Source organism: Rhinatrema bivittatum, chromosome 4 (genome assembly GCF_901001135.1).
Source record: "Rhinatrema bivittatum chromosome 4, aRhiBiv1.1, whole genome shotgun sequence".
NCBI classification, from domain to species: domain Eukaryota; kingdom Metazoa; phylum Chordata; class Amphibia; order Gymnophiona; family Rhinatrematidae; genus Rhinatrema; species Rhinatrema bivittatum.
In genome coordinates, this window is record NC_042618.1 from 372,610,899 (window position 1) to 372,633,883 (window position 22,985).

At 42.4% G+C, this 22,985-nt stretch overlaps 1 protein-coding gene across 12 annotated transcripts in view; it reads right to left on the reverse strand.

Moving 5' to 3' along the window:
• WNK2 (WNK lysine deficient protein kinase 2) overlaps positions 1-22,985 on the reverse strand; it is a 336,843-nt gene that overhangs the window by 18,578 nt on the left and 295,280 nt on the right. For 6 of the 12 annotated variants that reach the window (XM_029600851.1, XM_029600854.1, XM_029600860.1 and 3 more), the window contains 4 exons: positions 16,617-16,838; positions 15,486-15,584; positions 9,642-9,686; positions 7,469-7,773 (listed from right to left, as the gene is read on the reverse strand). In XM_029600851.1, coding sequence (XP_029456711.1) covers positions 7,469-7,773; positions 9,642-9,686; positions 15,486-15,584; positions 16,617-16,838 — 671 coding nt within the window. Of the gene's footprint in view, positions 1-7,468; positions 7,774-9,641; positions 9,687-15,485; positions 15,585-16,616; positions 16,839-22,985 lie in introns of those variants that run through there. The other 6 variants (XM_029600856.1, XM_029600855.1, XM_029600859.1 and 3 more) reach the window with 6 other exon arrangements.

A 22,985-nucleotide genomic window follows, 5' to 3' on the forward strand; every position in this document is an offset into this window, starting at 1 on the left:
AGAAAATATCTTCTCTATTTTTTTTTTTTTTTAGAAATGATCCATCCAACAGAGAGAAACAAAAATTATTGAAAGTAGAGATGAAAAGGAAAATTCAAACCCTTTGGAAATATTAGTAGGGAACTGCAGGTTCTGTGACTTTCCTCTGCTGGAGTCAGAGCAATACTGAAGGGACACAGAGGGCGTACCTGTGTCTGGGAGAGCGCCCTTCAAGTTTTCCTCTGACTCCCTCTGCTGGAATGGGACATAACCCACTGTCTGGACTGATCCGGGTACGTACAGGGAACACTTTTTTTCATTCTGAAGCTCTACCTTCACTGAACAAATGTTTCGTGACGGAAATCAAGCAATTTTAAATAAGCTCCTTGCTTCAAATACAGAGTGAAAGACAAGATTAGAGAAATGTTTATAGGCGAAAGCAAAGGGTGCTGTTTGATTCACTCACTAACATTCAGGCCCATACAGTAAAATGCACGGGAGAGCCGGCGCTCTGAGGCAAGCTCCCACTCTCCCAACGCATGCCCAGGCACCTCTCCTGGGCGCGCGATTCACTATTTAAATTTGGGCCCGCGCTAATAAGGAGGTGTTAGGGATTGGCAGAAGCAGCGGCTGTCAGTGCGTCTGACAGATGATGCTTAATTTTACCGGCATCGGTTGTCGAACCTGACAGCCATGGGTTCGGAAAACAGACCCCAGCAAAATTGAGCATCCATTTTCCAACCTGCAGGCAGATTTTTTTTTTAAGATTTTTATTTTTGAAGCCTCAGACTTAATATCGCTATGATATTAAGTCTGAGGGTGTACAGAAAAGCAGTTTTTTCTGCGTTTCTGTACGCTTGCCCGGTGCTGTCAAATTTAAATGTGCGGCTTGGCCGCACATTTTTCTCTCTGTATTGTGGGTGAATACCTAATAGGTATTAGTTTTGGGGGGAGGCCATGTGTTTTCCACACACTATTACCCCTTACTGTATAAGGGGTAATAGTGCGTCAAAAACGCACGTCCAAACGGGGGCTAATGGTGCGCTCGGCCGAGCGTACCGTTCTGTATTGGCTTGATTGTGCCTAGCTGTGGTTTGGGGTACTACCTAATAGTAAGAGAATATATAATCTGACAGGGTTATAGTGTGTATAAAGATAAGAGCATCTCTACAGCTGATGCTATGGAAGTGGCTGCAGGAAAGATACAAATAAAAGGGTCATTTCTTGCAGAATATGGCGAGTGCGCACAGTACAGTGCAACTCTTGCATTAAGTGACTTTCCTAGTGTATGCAGTCACCCAGCAAGCACCATCAGTTCACTAACTGTGCTCCATTTTGATAAGAGTGACTAATCTGTCTCTCCCCACACTAAGATATACAAACATTGTAATACTAGAAGCCCCTACCCTCAAGTGATCTATTTTAAAAAATTCTAATATGTCACTACCATCAAGAGGCAAATGTGCAATGGAAGAGGAAAGGCTAATTTTTCTCCAGTCTCTCCTGGGGCAAGAACATGTAGCAATGGTGATGAGTCGTAGGATGAGCACAGCAGCTCTTCTCTCAAAAGGGTTTTTGTTTTTTATGCAGGGAAACAAACTAGAAAGGCAGAGTTGGTTGAAAACAGCAGCCAGCTGTTCCCATCTTTACTGTTATATGGTGCATGAGCATAAAAAAAAAAAACAGACTGTGAAAAGTTGCAGTAGCAATAGGGGATTGGCCAAAATTGGCACAGTGCTCCCTATTCTGATTAGTGTCTGCACAGATCTCTGCAGTGCTCAAAAATTCAGATGAATCATGCAAAATTCAGGCCTAGATTTAGGCACAAGCAATTGTCTAGGGTGCCAACATTTGAAAGTGCCAAATATGCAGACTAAAGAAACCTGTTTCTGCTTGCTTTAGGGCCATGTGTCCGCACAGCTTCAAAGTGGCACCACCATGGTACTTTACCTGTGGGTGCCAAAATCTCAAATCCAGCCATGGAGAGATTAAAAAAAATTAGAGAAAGGGAATATTGATGCTGTAGTGGTTGAGAAGTGTTTGAAGAACCTAGTTGCCAGTGAGCAGCTGCAGGCAGAAAGCTATCCTGCCTAGGCCAAGTTCAACCCCTAGAAATAGCAGGCAGTTGGGCAAATGCGTGATGCCCCTAGCCTTTTACCTCCTGGGATTGCCCCCAACCCCAGCAGGAGCACCCGATGATCTAGAGAGGAGCTCCCACAAGATAGGGATATGGAGGATTAGTGTTTTGTAGAATGAATTCACTGTAGAAAGACCATCAGTGGATACCAGGCTACCTTTCAAACACTGGTATGCTCCAACATTTGCAAAAGCACCCATTAGTTTCTGTTTTAGGAAAGGCTGGCACTAGTCTGGGACACCATCCTCCATTCAAAGCAGCAGTAGCAAAAGAAACAGAAATAGGAAAGTTACAGCAAAGAAAAAAGCAAGCTTCTCAAGCTGACCCCTCAAACCCCTTCCCAAATGAGGTGGCAAGCCACCAAAGATCTGTTTTAGGACAGATGCTTTAATACATTTATAAATGACCTGGAAATGGAAACAAGTGAGGTGATCAAATTTACCAATGATACAAAATTATCAAATTACAAGGACTGTGAGAAATTGCAAGAGGACATTGCAAAACTGGGCATGCAAATGACAAGTTAATTTTAATGTAGACAAGTGCAAAGTGATGCACTTAGGGAAGAGAAACCCAAATTATAGCGACATAATGCAAGGTTCCACATTAGGAATCACAACTCAGGAAAAGGATCTAGGCATCAACATTGATTATATGTGAAATCTTCTGCTCGGTGTGCAGCAGCAGCCAAGAAAGCAAATAGAATGCTAGGGATTATTAGGAAAGGAATGGAGAATAAAACCGAATATCATAATGCCTCTATTACTCCATGGTGGGATCTCATCTTGAGCATTGTGTATAATTCTGGACACATCTCAAAACAGAATTAGAAAAGGTGCAGAGAAGGGCAACCAAAATGATAAAGGGGATATTATGATTTCCCTATGAGGAAAAGCTAAAGTGGTAGGATTTTTCAGCCTGGAAAAGAGGCTGAGGGGAGATAGGATAGAAGTTTATAAAATGAGGAGTGGAATGAGTAAATGTCAGTTTACTCTTTCAAGGCATGCAAAGACTAGGGGACACTTAAAATTAAGAGAAAATATTTTATTTTTACTCAAATAACTAAGCTCTGGAATTCATTGTCAGAGAGGATGGTGAACATTTTACGTAATTGCGCTTAAAAAAAGGTTTGGACAAGTTCATGAAGGAAAAGTCCATAAACCATTAAGATGGGAGTCACAAATTCACTTATCTTTGGGATAAGCAGGATGGAATCTATATAACCTCTTGGGCTCCTACCAGGTACCTTTGATCTGGATTGATCACTGTTGGAAATAGGATACTGGGTTTGATGGATCTTCAGTCTGACCCAGTATGGCAAATCTTATGTACTTAGAGCAGACAGAAGCTCCATGAGCAGTATTTGCTTATTCAGAACATAGGCACCAAGCAGAATTCCACTTATCATGCAGAGATTATTGGACCAATAAGCAAGCTCTTCGCAAGTTGCCTGTGGATACTAAGCTTGGTATGCATTACCTCCTGGTGTGTCAAGACTGGTTACCAGGCAATACAAGTTCTGAAGCTCTTGAAGGATGCCACTGAGGATCTGGAGTTATGGCACTTTAGATGAGGTCATCCCAGTAATCAACATCCCAGAAAAAAAATTCAGTTTCTGGCAGAACAGACTGGCATCAGGGCAGTTTGTGGACTCCTTGCAGCTGCAAAAATCTTCTCAAACCCCTCACCCAGCCAGATCCTCGCCTGCTAGCTAACCAGCAATACCTACGATTGAAAGGTGGTTTCACCCTCCAGTCTGGCACTCTAGAATTCTGGAAGGAGAATCTGGAGTTAAGGATGCAAGAATCTGAGCAGAGGAGCAATGGGCATGCAGTAGAGGAAAGAAAGGGCTCCCCATCCAGTCACCTTGAAAGCTACCACTTTCTTCCCCACCTTTGTCAGTCATTCTCCTGGCCAAACAGGCTCCCCTGCCACAGGACAGCACTTCAGTGGTTAACAGAGACCCATAATCCACCTCTAACAAAGGAGACCCCCTGCAAAAATTGCAGTCTCATGGTACCTTGGAGACCCCATTAAGGTCATGGACAGATTCATCAGCGTAATGGACACACGAGGCTACATTCTGGCTGGACATCAACAAGATCATCCAGCATGCCCAGTGAATGGATATTCTTAATGGTTCAGGATATCAGTTCACATCATTTGGGACCAGACTTGGTAGAAAAATTGGGTCTAAGATAAATCTCCCTCTGATGGGTTTCTCTGAATTTCCCTACAACTATCAAGAGGGCCAAGAGCACAGCTACATCGAATCAATGCCCATAGTGCCTTGCTGTGCTGTTACATTTGCTGCCACTGCCCAGCCTGCTCCTTTTGCCTTGCCTTCCTTCCTGGTTATAGTTGGGTGTTTTTCCGTGATCCTTGTTGGATGTCTTGGGATCTTGGAACTTTGCTGCTGCTGATCATCTCTTGGTTCAGTGCCTTGCTGTGTTGCTGCCACTTTTCTTGCAGTCTTTCCCCAAGGCATAGAGAGAAGGGTATTTATGCCTAGGTTGGTGCCCTTTGCCCCTTTTTCTTGGTGTACTGTAGTGCTCCTCCCCCTTTTATTTTATTTATTTATTTTACAAGATGACATAGTAAATGGCAGGTAAAAACCAAAATGGCTCATCCAGTCTGTCCAGCAAAGTAGTCAGGATTTCATTTGCTGTTTCATGCATACAAGTTACCCCATACAGAAAAGTTACCACAAGATACCCTCGGTGCTTCATTTTCATCCTCTTGTCACTAGAGATCCTATGATTTTGTCCCATGCCCTTTTGAATTCAATTTCCATTTGTCTTCTCCAGGAGAACATTCCAGTATTTAAACATTTGCCCCATCTCTCCTCTTGGGTATATATATTTTGGTCAAGTCTCATGTGTCTTTTGGTGCAGACCCCATACCATTTTGGTTGCCTCTCAGGACCATTTCTCTCATCTTTTTTGAGATATGGCCTGCAGAACTGACCTAACAGTATCCTAGGCGATGCCTCACCTTTGATCAGTAAAGGGGCATTATCTTTTATTCCTGTTGCTTATGCCTTTCTAGGCAGTCTAACATCCCTCTGCTCCTAGTCACAGCCTTGTCACTCTGCTTTGCTACCCAAGGTCTTGCTTCTGAACCGTGGATATCAGTGTCTCACCCATTATTTACAGCTTCTTTCAATTTCTGCACCCCAAATGCTTTAATCTGCACTTTTATTTTGGCAGAGAGTCTATACTAGCACACATTCAACTATTGCTCAGGCTCTCAGATCTCTTCTTATTCTGTCCAGTCCTTCATGTATGTCCACTCTATCATTTATCTTGACACTTTGTGGTTTTCGTGCCAGTGTTTGTGCCTTGAGGTATTTCTGCCAATGTCTGCGCTGACTTGTCCTTCTCATAGTGCCCCGAGGAGTTCATGACACTATTTTTACTGCTCCCACCCCCATCTGTCTTAGAGTTGTGCTCCCTCTGCTACCTGCAAGTTTCATTAAACTTAGATAGAAACCACCAATGGCAGAGTCCAAAATAGTCAGCATTGCTTCCCCCAATGATTTTAATGGAAACATAACATGAAATAAATTAACTTAGTTTGTTTTGTTCATTTCAGTTTCTAAAATGGAAGCTAAACAAATAAACCCAACAATTTTTTCTCTGTGCACATCTCTAAAGTTGACCAATGAAGAGAACTTAAAAGATCATTGAAACTAAAGCTGAAATTGACACTCACCTGCACTAAACTCAAGAAAAGATGAATTGTGACAGTCATGAAAATAGCAAAGACCAAGATCTATTCCCTTGGTAGAGACTTAATTAAAAATTAACACTTTGCAACAATGTAATTTGATGAAAGGCTACAATCTCACTTAATGTAAATAAAACCTAATATACCATAGAATGTGATTATGGCAATTGTATCAATGAATCCACATTTCTACTGTAATGACTACCAAACTGGGGAATAGTAAGAGGAGATAAGAAAAAAACAGTAAGATTTAAGTATCACTTTTGTAATTGCTATCTGTTCATTTCTTTCAAGTTGTAAAGATGTCAATAAGGCGCTCTGATACTAATGCACAATCACCAATAGAACGTTTTCTAGTGCGAGAAGAGAATTTTAGCAACATTCCTTCCTAGGTGGTGCACATAGCTGAACAGGGTGGTTACTTTTTTTTTTTTGTTTGTTTTTAATAAAAAACATGATGGCAGAAGTAAAGCTCATATAACCCATCTGGTTTGCCCATCCATCCAATTTATGTAGCTCTTACAATTCCCATCACTCTCTCAGACATCCCTATATTTATCCCATGCTTTCTTGAATTCAGATATCATTCAAGGACCATGAGATAAATGCAGGAGATCTGAGGGAGTGCTGGGAATTGTAAGAGCTACATAAATCTGATGGATGGGCAGATTAGATGGGCCATATTTCTGTGTTTCATTTAAAAAAAAAAAAAAATGGTAGCCAACCTTGTAGCTGTGTGCACCACCCAGGAAGGAATTTTTGCTAAAGTTATCTTCTCACACTAGAAAACGTACTCCATTGGTGGATGTACTTAATATACATAGTGTCAGAGGCAAGTTACTTCCTTAGCTGCACCATTCATGCTCCTTTTCACACATCTTGCTGTGCACAATGGGTTTGCTTCGTGGGGCACTGGTAGCAATGAAAATGTTTCCTTCTGCATTTTCAGGACCACTACAGGGCCAAACTGTTCTGGCATACTGTGAATCTGACAGGAGCAGCCTTTATGCACCAAGTTCTTCAACACCCCTTGATGTGATACATTTTTACAGCCATTTAAAATTAGAAGGCAAAAAGTTTTGGGTTGGAAAGATCTGGCTAGTCAAAATACAAATATCTGTAAGGATCCTAGTGTGGTAGCTTTCCTTTAAAACAGGTGCCATCAATAGGGTTAGTGCAGCAAAGGGGGAAATGGAGGACATAACAGGTCAATATTTTTTAGGTACTGATGATGTACCTTATTCAGATGAAGAACTTCCAGCAGTATCTTTAGGACATGCTGCCATCAGTCCAGCATCATGCCAACTTTTTAAGGTTAATGCTTTTAATGAATAAAAACAAAGCATGAACTTCTCTCGCATATAAAAATTCTGCCTGAATGCATTTCCAAGTGCAGGATTTCAGTTGCTATGAAAAGCATTACTCTTTACTGACCGCTACTCTTAACTGGTATTTCCTACCAACTATGAGCAAGATTAAAAAAAACCCCAAGATTTAATCAAAGACTTAAAATGAAAACCAATGTAATGCTCAGTAAAGCAAGTTTACAAATTATCTAGAGATGGTTTTATTTCATTGTTTTTAAGTTCTTCACATATCTGTTTTCAAACTACAAGTACCCACAGCAATATTGCTATAAGGTGTCCAAGGAGTGGCACTCACAGCACATGCCTCGTTCTGCGTGTGCACAGGTTTGGGTTCCATGTCTTGCCTTTGCTGGTTCTGCTTCAGCTGGTTTAAGGAAGGCTTGCTCTGCACAACTCCAACAGTTTTGCTTGCCCACTCGTCCACCAACTTGTGAAGGTCATCTGTGAACATTCCTCTCTTATTATTACTATTATTAACTTGGGCCTGGATTTGCAGTACTGCCACTGGTGGATGCTGCGGTGGTGGATCTGGACCTGTTGCAAGGCTGTTTGTAGATGATCCTAGAAAGGTTATATATATTTTATCAGCGGTGTTGCCTTGTTACAGCCATTTTACTGCTTGATTTATGCTATGCATTTCACTTTGACATAACCTTCTCATTCATATCCTCATTCCTTTGAGAGCTCTTACTTCAAAAGTTGCTTTTAAGATTAGGTAGGCATGTCATATCATGGACAACTCTAGTCCCACGTATATGCTCTAAATAGCATTACTATACATACAGTACATTGGTGAGAAAAAAAAAAGTTAGAGCATGCAGTTAAGCCATGTGTTACGATTACTTCACAGACTATCAGTAACTTACCATTTTATTTCTAAACTAGGATACTTTCAGTGAGTTTTACATAATGCTGGCTTCATCTTGATAACAGTTCTCTTAGAATACCCAATTTAAAGGTTACTTTTTGTTGAAGGGCTTGAGTTAAACCATGCAAAGAATGTTCTCAAATCTCTGAACGATTTCTATCAAAGATCTAACAATTTACTAATTTCATCCATCTCATTTCCTTCACCAAGTAAAAACAAAAAACATTTCAATTTGCTTGCTGTGTCTGAATGCAAGAATTAACTACAAATAAATGTTTTGGGGCCAAGGCAATTTATACCTGCAATTTATAAGCCCATCCATTTTCTACTCTCTCTCGAAAGTTACCATTTCAATAGAACATTTCCCTCTTAAGCCCTCTCCAGTACTGGCATTGTATGTATACAAGCTTAGACTGTAAACTCATTGGGGATAGGGAAATACCTACAGTATCTGAATGTAATCCACTCTGAAGCATCACAAAAGGATGCAATATAAATTTTAAAAAGTTATTAAATTATGAGAAAGATATATATGAAGTGTTAACTTCAGAAGCCACTTTGATATGTAGCAGCCTTGGCAATAACTGCAATGAAATTCAACTCTATTTCCCTTTTATAAAGGCACTAAAACTACACACCTAAAAACTCAAGTATTTAAAGAATACTAGTACATAAAAGCAGGCTATTTTGAAGGTAGCCTTCTTTAAATAGTAGACTTCAGTAGGAGTGTAATTTTGAAAGGCCAGTAATTGTCAGAGCATTTAGCATGACTACAGAAAAAAAGTAAACTGAGCAAACAATCAGCATTTGATATGCAGAAAACGCAAACAAAAAAAACCAAAAACTTGATTTATGTTTGGGTTCATCTGCCATGAAATAGTGGAGACTCACTGAATGGCTGACCTTATGAGATATACTTAATTTTTAATGCTACAGCTGCAAAAGAACATTTCTCTTAAGAAAGCATATATTTATGTCATCCAAGTTTTGGGCTTCTGGCCATACAATCAAGACCCTGGAGATTCATCTTCATCTATTACACAGTTTGTTATCTTATGCAAGTCGCTTAACCTCCCTGTGCTTAAATTCTAAGCTCCCTGGAGCTGGGCACAGTAACTATTTGAATCACTGTTTCCAGTGCTGCGTATTCTGTGGGGGATTATATAAATACTGATTATAGCCCTTTTCTCTTTCTAAAGCAGTACTTTTCTGGTATTTGAAACATGACACATGCCAGCCCCTGCCCAGGAATGAGGAAATATGAATTTAAAATCATAACAGCAGCCGAATGATAGCTCTATAGAAACTGGGTTTATGAAAAGATTGGAGCATAAATGCAGGATCTGATGAGGATAATAGATCAACCACAGTTATCAAAACAGCATGCAACTCTTCCACAGCATCAAGGGCCATGCAGATGCAACTATTCTAATATATCCATTCACAGCCTATTGTCTGCACAGGTTTCTCAGCTGCAAATGAGTAAGCTAATGAAATTTAGTCAAAAAATGAAAACATCCCATGCTATGACAATACACAGAATCAAAAATAGAATAGTTACTACTACTGTGCTCTTTGCCTAGACATAGACGTTTCAGAGTGGACCCTACAAGGTAAAATACAAGATAAATAGTTAGGCAAAACTAACAAGCTACTATCAAGCAATCAAATTATATCACTGTATCATAGTTATGCAAGAAGGAGCAAAGTTAGCAGTGCAGGTAGTAAAAAGAAACCTGATAATTGGGCAGCCAAAAGTTGCTAAATATGAAGCCATCCAAAAGCCAATTGGAGTGCCAAGACCAACATTCTGGTATTTCACACTTTCGTTTTTAAACCCTTTAGCATAGGAAGCCAAACAATTCCTATTCTATGCAGGAAAATAGATTTTTAGTTGTGATGTATCCAGCACTTTTTAGCAAAGTTGTCTGGCTGCTTGAATGGTCTTAGAGAGCCATATGAGACTTGCTGTTATAAAAGTCCATAAAGATACATTGTTCTGTAGGTTCTGTGGCCACTTTGAATCCTCTGTAGTAGTGCTGCTGCTTTTAGAATGCAGTAGGAGTAGAAGAGGCAGCAAAGCCAGACTAGAGATTCTAGTAGCCTTGGAACCATGGATCCTGACCTTGGGGAGCTGATAGGTCATGGCCACTGTACCATCAAGCAGTCTACCACTAATGTTCTACTTTAGGTTTGCCTGTTATTCACCTGTCTTGCTGCTCTGTGTTTTGACAGTGCCAAGGTTTGCAAGAAAGACATTTTTCCTTTGGGCTTTCCAATAACTCAGTGCAAGGAAATACTATTCTCCCTTCTTCCAGACAGCAAGTCTGTGGTAGTATTAATACTGTTGCTTGGTGTTAGCCAAAAAATTATATTTGTGAGGAATGGGTGTAAATATGCACACTGCTAACAGGTGCTATTTTATACTTTACTAGAAAATGGCAAGTTTGAAAAAAACAAAACACAGGAATATTTCAGGGAAGATAGATTCTACTCAGACCCACTCATTTGGCTTTGGAAGCAAATATAAAAAAGTTTAGAATCAAAGATCTATTATAATTGGTAACCCTGAAGTGTCAAGCCTCGACATGAGAAAGCTTCATTTTAAAGTGATTGCAAAAATCCTGTATTTTTTACTCCATTTTTACCATCATTTTGTTTCTATTTACAGTGTGCAGTTTTCAGCTTAGATACTGCTACAGCTGTTGGAGGAGTGGGTGTGGGGGGATCTGGGATCCACTTTGTACCAAAAGCACCAAAGCAGACAGCGATATAAAGCATCTTCCTTTAAAGCATCTTCCCCATCCTGTCCCCAATAATGAGGAAAGAGATCTGATGATGTCTAATTGCAGCAACACAAAAATGGACGCTCCTGGAAAACGGAAGGAACAAAATACAAAGTAACCGAAAGTCCTTCAAAGAATACTTTATTAATTGCCCAAAGTATTCTTTGAAGGACTTTCGGTTACTTTGTATTTTGTTCCTCACGGCTTTTCTAGCCCGCCTTCCTCTGTTTCCTGGAAAACGGAAGCCATCTTGAAGAAAAAGCCACTTAGGCCCAAACAGTAATGTCCAGTAAAGATGGGAGGAAAACTGGAAAGAATAGAATTCACTGCTGGATATTTTAGCCTTAAATTCTAAAAAAGGTTCCTTTGTAAAATCTGTAATAGGCACATAAAAAATGCATACAAAGTTCTATAAAATAAGGGACAAAAATGTTACAGTGCTTAATGTAAAACCTTGATCCTGAAAGGACTGCAGTGGTGCACAGAACAGGACTGAAAAGTTAGGCCAGTTATTTCTCTATTCATTTGCTGGCTTGGTGCTTTACATTCAACCAATTAAATTATTTCTCATTAATTAAACTTTAGAAACATGAGCTTGCTAGCTGCTAGCTCATCTGTTGTGTGAGGGCTCAGACTGAAAATTATTTAATTACTGGTTTGCATGCTCTTCCTGCATGAATTAAACATTTTTAAGTTGATTAGCTGTTCATACAGCTGTACAACACACAGTATGCCAAGTCAGATGTCAGTTATTTTCTTAGGCTAATTTTAGTTTTTAAACATACAGTGAGCTCCAGCTAAAAGGACATCTGTCAAGCATCAGAATATTTTGCTCTATAAAATTAATGTTACCAGATCACCACTCTGGGTCCACAAGACATTCTCATAAAGAGACAGGCATGAAATTCTGCCATATACTGTAGAAACACACACACACTTTTCACTACCCATAAAAAGATGAGTGGCGATGAGATCTGTGGGGGAGGGGGAAACCAAATAAAACTGCACCGCACTTATTTGTACATAAAGAACATTGGAGCAGATTTAATAAGCCACGTTGAGCATGCCGAGGGGTGTTTTTTTTGGAGCTAACCCTACTCATATGTAATATGGATTTTAGCACTGAACAAAACCAGTGCTAAGAAACCCATGGTAAGCTTAGCACAGGTACATGCAAATCCCATTTAAACAAAACTATTAGCTGTTACAGGGCAATGGAGTGAGCTGCATTAGGAGGAATACATTTTAAATTTCCTGCATTAAAAAACCCCCCAAAAACAAGTGTTTAACACCTGAGTCAGGGCAGGAGTAAACAGTTAACTCACGTTTCTGGTGGCCATTTTAGTCCACTGTAGGTGTAGGTGCTTCTGAGCTTTCCTGTTAATGTACTTTTTTTTTTCCCCCTGTTTTTTTTTTATACATTCTGCAGGTGAACCGAAGAATTAAGAGCAGCAGAAGCTTTAGAGCAAAGAAGAGAGGAAGAAAGAGAAAGAAGATGCCCTATTGCCAAAGAAGAAAGGAGGGTCCTAAAGGAGCAGACTGTCCTGGCACATGCCCTCCGCTAAAAGGAAATACCATAAAGGCTGGCTGCTGGGTAAGTTAGAAATGGAAATCAAACCAACGTGTTAATTACTGAAAGGGGAATAATACTCGATTGGATGTTGCTAAAGTTTCATTCCATCCCTCAATGCATGCCAGCTCTCTGGGGTGGACACCAAAAATACTGATGGAACAGTAACCATGTAAGTTCTTGGTTGGCTACCAAATGTGGAGCAGCACATGCTATCTGGCAAATGGTGCCGAAAATGAGTACTACGCCGCCATACAAGAATCGTTTCTGAGGTGGGTACCAAAAAAGCGTTAGCTAAGAAGCTAGTAAGTATACTCTCCAAAAGCAGACTAGCACACATACGGGTTCATGGTGTCGAAAGAGCCTATTACTCATATAGGTAAGCTCTATGGGGTGGCTATCAACAAATCAGCATGATTTTGGTGCTTTGTATGCAGTGAGTTAATGGATTGCTTTATTTCCAATTTTTTTTTTTTTTTGCAGGAGATGCTGGTCAATATTGATAGGCCTCTGTGTCCATTATCACTTGATAAAAATAAAGACAAAGCAAAGCATTTTCTCCCTTGTTCATTGTAAAGGCTATGCCTAAATGACAGCTATTCTGTCTTAGTTCTAAGTTATATGTGAACCGATACGATGTGCAAACTGTTATCTGTATACAAAAAAATTCTAAATAAATGCATTCCCAATGAGTACCTGCTTGCAATCAGTTCTGCTACAAGCTGGTCTGCCATCACATCAGTGCTGGAAAGCAGTGTTCCTGTTGGTGGGACAATGATCTGGAGCCCCACCACTGACCAGTGGTGCCTGCCTGTGCTACTGTCAGGTGTTGTGGTACATCTTGCATGTCTGTCATGGATGTATCTGGCCTTGACAGCTGCCAGCAATGCTTCTCCCTCTTCCTTTCTCCCCTTTAACTGTACCTCCACCTTATGCATGCCACTCTTCCCATCCCATCTCTGGTTGTATTCCTCCGACCCATGCATGCCACACCTCCTCCCGCCCACTCCAACTTACACCCTCTAAACATACAAATGAACAAAAAGTCAGACCAAGAATCAGACGGACTGATTCACTAAAGAACACAAAAGACAGAAGGATGGGAAACACCTTTTTTAAAATGTCCCAATTTTAAATTCAATTAAAAAAAATGAAATACATAGAGAGGCTGTGCTTGTTTTAATGTTTAATATGTATGTTGTGTTTTGATTTTAATATTCTCATTTTTATTTGTATGGTTTTAATATGTACAGTATTTAATATAATTTTAATATGTTCTGTCTTCAAGCGTGATTTTAATAAAGTGACATTTTTAAAGCCTGACTGGTCTGAATCTTTTGGCGAGACTCTCGTAGGCCTGTCATCCTTGGGCCAGAGTTTCTCATACCAGTGTGGAAATTTCTGGCCCAAGGAGGCACAGCCCATGCGGCCTGGAGAATACCACTAAAGATGGATACCTATGCTCCACAAACCACACCACAGACCTGCCAGGTCACTTCTATCAACCAATAGGGAACACTGCAGCATTTTACAAACTAGCACGGTTTTTTAATGCTTTAATTCCTTTTTTTGTGCATCTTGGCTTTAACCCTGTTTTTGGTGGTTGTTTTTGAATTACCATGGATTTTTGTGCCAGTTTGATTTGCATAGTATTAGTTTATAGTACTGAGCAGGGCTGCATGTTAATGGACACAGTATGCAAAAAAAAAAAAGTGCTAAAATTTTGCACCGGTTGCGCCATAGATTTTATATATTAGCCCCATTAGAAGGATATGTTTATAGCACTAAGACTTGGACCTATGCCAGCAAAATTGTGATATGTATTCAGTAGAAATAAAAAGTGGTATGTCAATCCAGATGGCCAACTGAATATTGAGCAAACAATTTTAAAATCAGGTATAGTCACTGTTTCACACTACAAGTGGCCTACAGTACCTAATCAGAACAATATATCTTTATTGTACAAGTGAACATCGATATGCCACAATACAAATGTTCAAAATGCAATTCAGTTTTTTTGCAGTTCAACCAATGTTTGAAGTCTGAATCTATGTGTACATATACTTTTTAACTACCCAATTATTTTCAATTGAGATGGGGAATATCCAATACATGGATTTTGTTCCTATGCAACCACATTTGAATTCAGGGTGCAAAATGTTTAAAATTTAAACACATCTGAAGAAAAGGGTTTATACCATTGTGCTTTGATGAACTGCTAGATGACCTCATCTCAGAGGTCATATTAGGTCTTTGGAAAATAAAGCTGAGGAAGTGTTCCAGCCAGTTTAGGATGCAATTGAATTAAAAAAAAAACCCCACACCATAATCTTGGTTTAAAAAAAAACAAAAAAAAACATTCAGTCCTTCCAGACACTGCCAATTGTGTGAAAGTCTATTGTGGAAAAATACCATCTAGAAAACAGGTAACTGAACAACTCACTGGAGCACTGTTGTCTCAGCTTTCCACATGCAGAGAGCAAGAAATAAAGTAGAGAAACAGTTCTACAGTATATACATTTTTTTTTTAATACAGCCCTTGTATAGGCGTTATACCCTTCAGTGACCTTCTAGCATTGCCTTGGGTTTTACATGCATGTCTTCTTCACAGTCCAAACATGTGTGTGAAAGATCATTCTCCTCTACAGCTCCCCTCTCTCACTTTTTGTTGCCGCAGTGACTTGGGAAGAACAGATGTATGTTTGCCACATTGCAACTAAAACAAAAGGGTTACTTCAACAGAAACCACAAAAAGGTACAGAGGCCTCCATACAACAATGATTAAAAAAGAAAAAAAGAAAAAGAAATGGACTATAAGGTTAGAGAAAAAGACCAGCTCTTCCACACATGCTTTTGGTATCCAGGCATGAGCCAAAAGCAGTGCACAAAAGCATTTTATGAAAAAAGGTCAATTACTTAAAAAGGAAAAGAGCAGAGGTTTGAGAGAATGGGCATCCTGCCAAAATAAAAGGGGGGGGGGAATAAAATGGGTTTAAAAGTAAGGGCTAAGAGATGGATTGTGTTAAAATACAAAAAAACGAATACAAACAGATGGACAAAGATACAGGTCCACTGAGGAATCTGGTACGAGGTTTGCTACTAGATTTATAGGTCACTCGCTCTGACGTTTGGTGGAAAACCGTCCAGCCTGCAAATGAATATAGAAGGGAAGAAAACAGAAAGACACTCGTAAAGTACAAACAGCTGTGATCAGACGTCCTATACCATCAGTCAAAAATCAGCTTTGTTAAGCATCCACAGTTCACTTTTATTATGGCCAAGGAGGAGTAAACCAATTGACCAGCTACAAAAGGATGAAAAAGGCACAGAAAAGAGCAGATACCACACACAGGTTAATGTGGAAGGATATGTATTAATCACTAAATATTAATCACTAAAATATTTTGAATACAAGAAGATTAGTCAAATCTAGGAAACTATGCATTTTTGCTCAGACTGCAGACTAATATCCTTTTGGGAGGTACCATTCTCAAATATTAAATGGATTACCACTCTCTTGATGCCAAATTTACAAAATTAAAGTCCATTAGCACTGCAGGAACTTCAAAGCACAATCAACACACTACAACATAACCATGAACCAACAACTTGGACTGCTAGTCTACTTCTCCCACAGTTAAAGTTAAATGCCAGCATTTAATGTTACAGAACTTCCACAGAGAAAGTATTATACAGTAGAGCATCATCTATCTGCAGATCTGTCAATCGGAAAGTCATCTTGGGGCAGGAGTGAGGGGAATAGAAAGACACACAAACCTATGGTCCCTGGGCCCTGATCCTTTTATCAAGGAAAAAAAACAAACCTACATAAATATTAGTTGGCTTCATATGATGACATTATCCAGTTAAAAATTTTGGATAGTGGAAGTTTAAGAAAAATGTTATTATCCACAAGGTCTTTAAGCCCTTCTATTCCCGATGAACTGTGAACCCATCAATTTGTTTTAATGATATTGCTTCAGTTAGGATTCTGTAAGCTATTCCCTACGTTCTTCCTTTTCCCTAACTATGTAGCTTGGCCAGAAAGTAACTTGGACTCTGGCAATTCTAACATTATTGTATGACTAACAGTGAAGATCCCTGTACAAATGCTTCTAACTGAAGTAGCATGTGACCAATGAAGTGCTGAAAAGGCCTACAGCATGCTGAAGTAGATCACCTTGGCCAGGACTTCCACGCACATCACCTCCTTCTATGACAAACCCGGAGCAGATATTTTCGGCCGACATGGTGGCTTTCACAGAACATGGCTGCTGTGTTTGCACTGAACTAGGGGAAGCAGAAGACGCCAAGGAAGTTGCAGCATTTTCTGATACTGAGCCAGAAAGAGCTTTATCTGTATCTCTGGAAGGAGATCCTTTAGTGTCTCCCAAAGTGTTACCTACAGGAAGTACAAACAATAAGGTGAAGAAACAAGGCAGTTGGGCTAACTCCTATTATTTAAAGCAATACATTTCCAAGGTATCCTGATTTTATGCATCCATAGATAAGACATCTGATATTTTATCCTTGGAATATGCTTTCTGGGTGCAGTGTTTTATTAGCCATAAAAAGGTGGGGAATCAAAAGAACAATTAACAGGAATAGTTCAAGAACAATCAATAGACAATGGGAGCTGGCTGGTGGTTCAGTGGCAGTGCCATGCATTACTGGGTAGAGTAGTGTCTCAAGCCAGCCCTGGTTTTCAGGATAAACAATAGGGATGTGACTCATTTATCTGATATCTCGTCAGATATCAGGGGTCCCCAATAGCGATAGGAAACCCCACGATTAATTTCGTGGGTTCTCTTATTATGGGGGGGCAGGCGGGAAGAAAGGGCACTTAAAAGTAACCCAAAAACACAGCCCGACCCTTTAAAATTAGTTCTTTAGTATCCCCCCACCCTCCGGACCCCTCCAACCCCCCCCCCCAAATTTCTAAGTACCTGGTGGTCCAGTGGGGGTCCTAGGAGCGTTCTCCGACTCTCGGGCCGTCGGCTGCCAGTAAACAAAATGGCGCCGGCCGTCCATTGCTCCTACCATGTGATAGGGGCCGGCCAATGGCACGGATACCCTGTCACATGCTAAAGGCAAAGGGCCATCGGCACCATTTTGTTTACTGGCAGCAGACGGCCCAAGAGTGGGAGAACGCTCCTAGGACCCCCACTGGACCACCAGGTACTTAGAAATTTGGGGGGGGGGGGGTTGGAGGGGTCCGGAGGGTGGGGGGATACTAAAGAACTAATTTTAAAGGGTCGGGCTGTGTTTTTGGGTTATCGGCTCAGCACAGCCGATAAAAAAAAATCCCCCCAAAAAAACAATTGGACCACGGGACAAATAATTTCCCCGATGGTCCACGAATCCAAAACAGATTCCGGTTCCGATTCACATCTCTAATAAACAATGAACATGCATGAGACAGATATACAATGAAGGTAGGCACACAAATCTATCATGCATATTCATTGTAGATATCCTGAAAAACAGACTCGTTAGAAGAGATGCTCCTAGCACTGGCTTGAGAAAAACTGGTGTAGAGGGCATAGTTTCTATTTTCAGCCTGGCTTCTGCTTCCTGAATGGACCAAAACTGGAGATGCTGTGGATTCAGCCTCTTGGAGGGAGAGGAGTTCCAATTATTGCTCAATTGTGACACCTACTGACTAGACTGTACACATCAGATAGCAAATGTTGCTTACCTGATGTAACAGGTGTTCTCACAGGACAGCAGGATGTTAGTCCTCACAAATGGGTGACATCGAGGATGGAGCCCACCACGGAAAACTTCTGTCAAAGTTTAAACAGAACTTTGACTGGCCCCTACTGGGCATGCCCAGCAAGGCACTGACCCTGCAGCCAGCAGGGGTCTCCCTTCAGTCTGATTTTCAAAGCTACAGGCAGTGCCTAGAAAGTAAAAACAAAACGAACCCAACACCGCGGGGTGGCGGGCGGGTTTCGTGAGGACTAACATCCTGCTGTCCTGTGAGAACACCTGTTACATCAGGTAAGCAACATTTGCTTTCTCACAGGACAAGCAGGATGGTTGTCCTCACAAATGGGTGAGTACCGAGCTGAGGATGTCCTGACTTGCACCAAATGCACCCAACGACGTGCAACAGGCACTACAAGTGGGGTGGAATTTGGGAAAGGGCATCCGCACCCTACCGGGAAGGTGGAAGGGTGTTGGTACATCAGGTTGGAAAAAGGTTACGCAAGACAGATTGGCCGAAGATGGAGTCCTGTCTTCCAGCTTTGTCCAAACAATAGTGGGCTGCAAAGGTATGGAGAGAACTCCAGGTTGCAGCCCTGCAGATGTCAGGAAGCGGCACCGATCGAAGGTGTGCCACTGACGTAGCCATGGCCCTCACAGAGTGTGCTTTGACACGGTCTTGGAAAGGAATGCCAGCCTGCTCATAGCAGAAAGAAATGCAGTCCGCCAACCAGGAGGAAAGAGCCTGCTTACCCACAGGTTGTCCTAACTTGTTAGGATGGAAAGAGACGAATAATTGAGTGCTCTTCCTGTGAGAAACTGTACGGTCTAGGTAAAAGGCTAGAGCTCGTTTACAGTCTAGGGTATGCAGGGTCTGTTCTCCAGAGTTGGAGTGGGGCCTGGGAAAAAAGATAGGTAGTATGATGGATTGATTAATATGAAACTCAGAAACTACCTTAGGTAAAAATTTAGGGTGAGTGCGGAGTACCGCCCTGTCTTGCAGGAGCTTAGTGTAAGGCGGATAGGTAACTAGGGCCTGTAACTCACTAACCCTGCGAGCTGAAGTGATAGCCAAAAGGAATAACACTTTCCATGTGAGATACTTTAACTCACAGGAGTGCAGAGGTTCGAAAGGAGGTTTCATTAGACGACCAAGAACCAGATTAAGGTCCCAGGATGGGGCCGGAGGTCGTAAGGGTGGCTTCAGATGGAGCAAGCCTTTAAGAAAACGTGTTACTAGAGGTTGTACTGAAATAGGGACACCCTGTACACCTTTGTGGAAGGCGGCTACCGCACTGACATGCATCCTAATGGAAGAGGTTTTAAGACCTGATTCAGAGAGATGCCATAAATAGTCCAAGAATTCGGAAATTGGACAGGAAAGGGGATCAAGGGACTGAGAAGTGCACCATGATGTGTATCTTTTCCATTTGTATGAGTAAGACTTTCTTGTGGAAGGCTTTCGTGAAGCTATCAGGACTCGAGAAACGGAATCTGAAAGGTTGAAAGGTTGAAGAACTAACCTTTCAACATCCATGCCGTCAGGGACAAGGCTTGGAGGTTGGGATGGAGGAGGCATCCGTCGTTTTGAGTGAGCAGATGCGGGTCCTTTCCCAGAGGAATGTGCCTGCGGATGGAGAGATCCTGGAGTATTGGAAACCATACTTGGCGTGGCCAGTAAGGTGCTATCAGGATCATGGTTCCTCCGTCCTGGCGTAGCTTCACGAGAGTCCTTGACACAAGAGGAAGTGGGGGGAATGCGTAGAGCAGACCGGTTGTCCACTTGAGGGAGAATGCATCTCTCGGCCGAGAGTGCTGGCTCCGAATGAGAGAGCAGTAATCATCCACTTTGTGGTTCTGAGGGGACGCAAAGAGGTCTATGCGGGGAGAACCCCACTTGTGAAACAGAGAGGTCACTATCAGAGGATCGAGTGACCACTCGTGCGGTCGGAAGACACGGCTCAGCCGGTCTGCCAATACATTGTCTACTCCCGGCAGGTAAGTGGCCCTGAGGTACATAGAGTGGGAGAGGGCTTCCGCCCAGATCTGCGCAGCCTACTGACACAGAAGGAAGGAGCCTGTGCCTCCCTGCTTGTTTATGTACCACATGGCCACTTGGTTGTCCGTCTGGATTAAGATTATCTGATGAGAGAGATGATCTTTGAAAGTGCGGAGCGCATAGCGGATTGCTCGAAGTTCCAGGAAATTGATCTGGTGTTCGGCTTCCTCGTTGGACCATAACCCTTGGGTTTGAAAATTGTCCACATGGGCCCCCCAACCGATGTGGGAAGCGTCGGTGGTTAGGATAACTTGCGGATCCGGTGGAAGAAAGGGTAAGCCCTGAAGGAGGTTGACCTGAGTCGTCCACCAAGTTAAGGATAGGCGCAGCGCTTGTGTGACTGTGATTATGGAGGACAGAGGCTGAAAAGCTTGAATCCATTGTTGTCGTAGAGTCCATTGTGTTACCCTCATGGCTAGTCTGGTCATGGGAGTGACTTGAACCGAGGATGCCATGTGTCCTAGGAGAATGAGGAACTGGCGCGCTGTGGCCGTGTCTTGAGACTGGAGCTGGTGAGCTAGGGACATGAGAGTTTGGACCCGTTGTAGCGGAAGGTAGGCCTTTGCCTGTAAGGTGTCCAAGTCTGCCCCAATGAAAGATAAGGTTTGAGATGGGACGAAGCAAGATTTCTCGTAATTGACAAGAAACCCTAAGGAAAGGAGTGTGTTGATTGTCAATTGTAGGGAGGACCGGGCAATCTGAGGGGTGGAGGCCCTGATCAGCCAGTCGTCCAGATAGGGGTATACGTGGACACCTTCCTTCCTGAGGAATGCTGCTACAACTACGAGGCATTTGGTGAAGACCCGTGGAGCAGATGCCAGACCGAAAGGCAGTACTCGGTATTGATAATGGTCGCGGCCTACGAGAAACCGCAGATATTTGCGATGGGATTGTGTTATCGCAATATGGGTATAAGCTTCCTTGAGGTCGAGGGAGCATAGCCAATCCCCTCTCTGCAGCAGAGGGAGTAACGTGCCCAGGGTTACCATCTTGAATTTTTCTTTTTGAAGGTACTTGTTGAGGGCTCGAAGGTCTAAAATTGGACGTAGCCCTCCTGATTTCTTTGGAATTAGGAAGTATCTGGAATAGAATCCCTTGCCTCGTTGAGAGGGAGGAACGGGTTCTATAGCATTTGATTGCAGAAGAGATACTTCCTGTTGTAATTGAGCCAAATGGCTGGATAGACTCCACGCTTGAAGAGGCGGGGAGTCTGCCGGAAGAGTTATGAAATTGAGGTGGTAACCCTGTGCGATAATCGCCAGCACCCACTGGTCTGAGGTAATCCGTATCCAATGCTGTAGAAAGTGGCACAGACGACCCCCTACAGGGATGTGGGGGAGTGGGATATGGCATGTGCTCCGAGTCGGGAAGTCAAAGGCCTGCCGCAGGCCCGGGGGGTGGGGCTACAGCAGGTCTTTGTTTCCGAGGTTGGCGTGGCTGAGGTCTGGTGGAGGATCGAGCCGGACGAGGCCTAGTCGACGGAGGGTAATAACGACGTGGCCGAAAGAATGACTTTTTGGAGTCCTTCTTAGGTGGTGGTTTGGAGGATACCTCAGATGGAACAGACGAAAGTTGTTTCAACGTCTCGTGGTGATCCTTCAATTCCGCCACAATTTGTTGAATCTGTTCTCCGAACAGATTATCCCCTAAGCAGGGTAAATCGGCTAGACGATCCTGAACCTCTGGGCGAAGGTTGGATGATTTTAACCAAGCCCAACGTCTGGCTGAGATGGCAGTAGCTGAGACTTTCGTGGAAGCATCGAAGATATCGTAGGCCGTTCGGATCTCGTGCTTCCCAGCTTCAAATCCTTTGTGAAGGAGGGCTTGAAGCTGTGGCTGGTATTGGTCCGGTAGGGTGTCAGCGTAGTCCTGCATTTGTTTAAGGATAGCTCTGTTGTACTGAGTCATATAAAGTTGGTATGAAGCTATACGAGATATCAACATAGCCCCATGATACACTTTCCTTCCCACACTATCAAGAAATTGGTTGTCCTTGATAGGGGGAGTGGAAGAGTGTGGCTTTAAACGCTTGGCTTTCTTTTGCGCAGACTCAACTACAACAGAGCGATGATCCAGTTGAGACTTCTGAAATCCTGGTGCTGACTGAACGAGGTAGGTTGAGTCAGCTTTATTGACTGGTGACACAGATGAAGGTGATTCCCAGTTTTTCTTTAAAAGATCCAGAAATACTTGGTGAATGGGGATGGAAGCGATGATCTTGGGGGCATCCAGAAATTGGAGCAGCTCCATCATTTGGTGCCTGTCATCGGTCTCAGATTGCAGCTGAAAAGGCACAACTTCTGACATCTCCTTTACAAAATTTATAAAGGAGAGATCTTCAGGAGGAGATCGTTTTCTACTCTCTGTAGGAGATGGTGGGGATGGTAAATCTGTATCTGAAGATGAATCATCACCCCAGGTATCATAAGGATCATGTAAGGTTTGCTGTCCTGAAGGACCTGGTAGAGGATCCAAAGGCATCGATGGAACCGGTGCTGCAAGCGGAACAGTGAACGGCATCGAGGGCTTCGGGGCCACCGATGGAATCGGTGCCGATCTTGGAATCGATGGAGCCGAAGGATAAATCGGTGGAAAGGTATGTGAAGGCACCGATGGAACGACACCGGACGGAGGAATCCGGAACGGTGTTTCTCCTGTCGATGAATGTCCTTCCGGAGATGATGGTGTAGTCGGTGCTAATGAAATCACCGATGGAAGGGCGCGCATAAGTGCCTCCATACGATTTAGTATCGGTGCCAACGCTTCCACTATAGGCTCGGT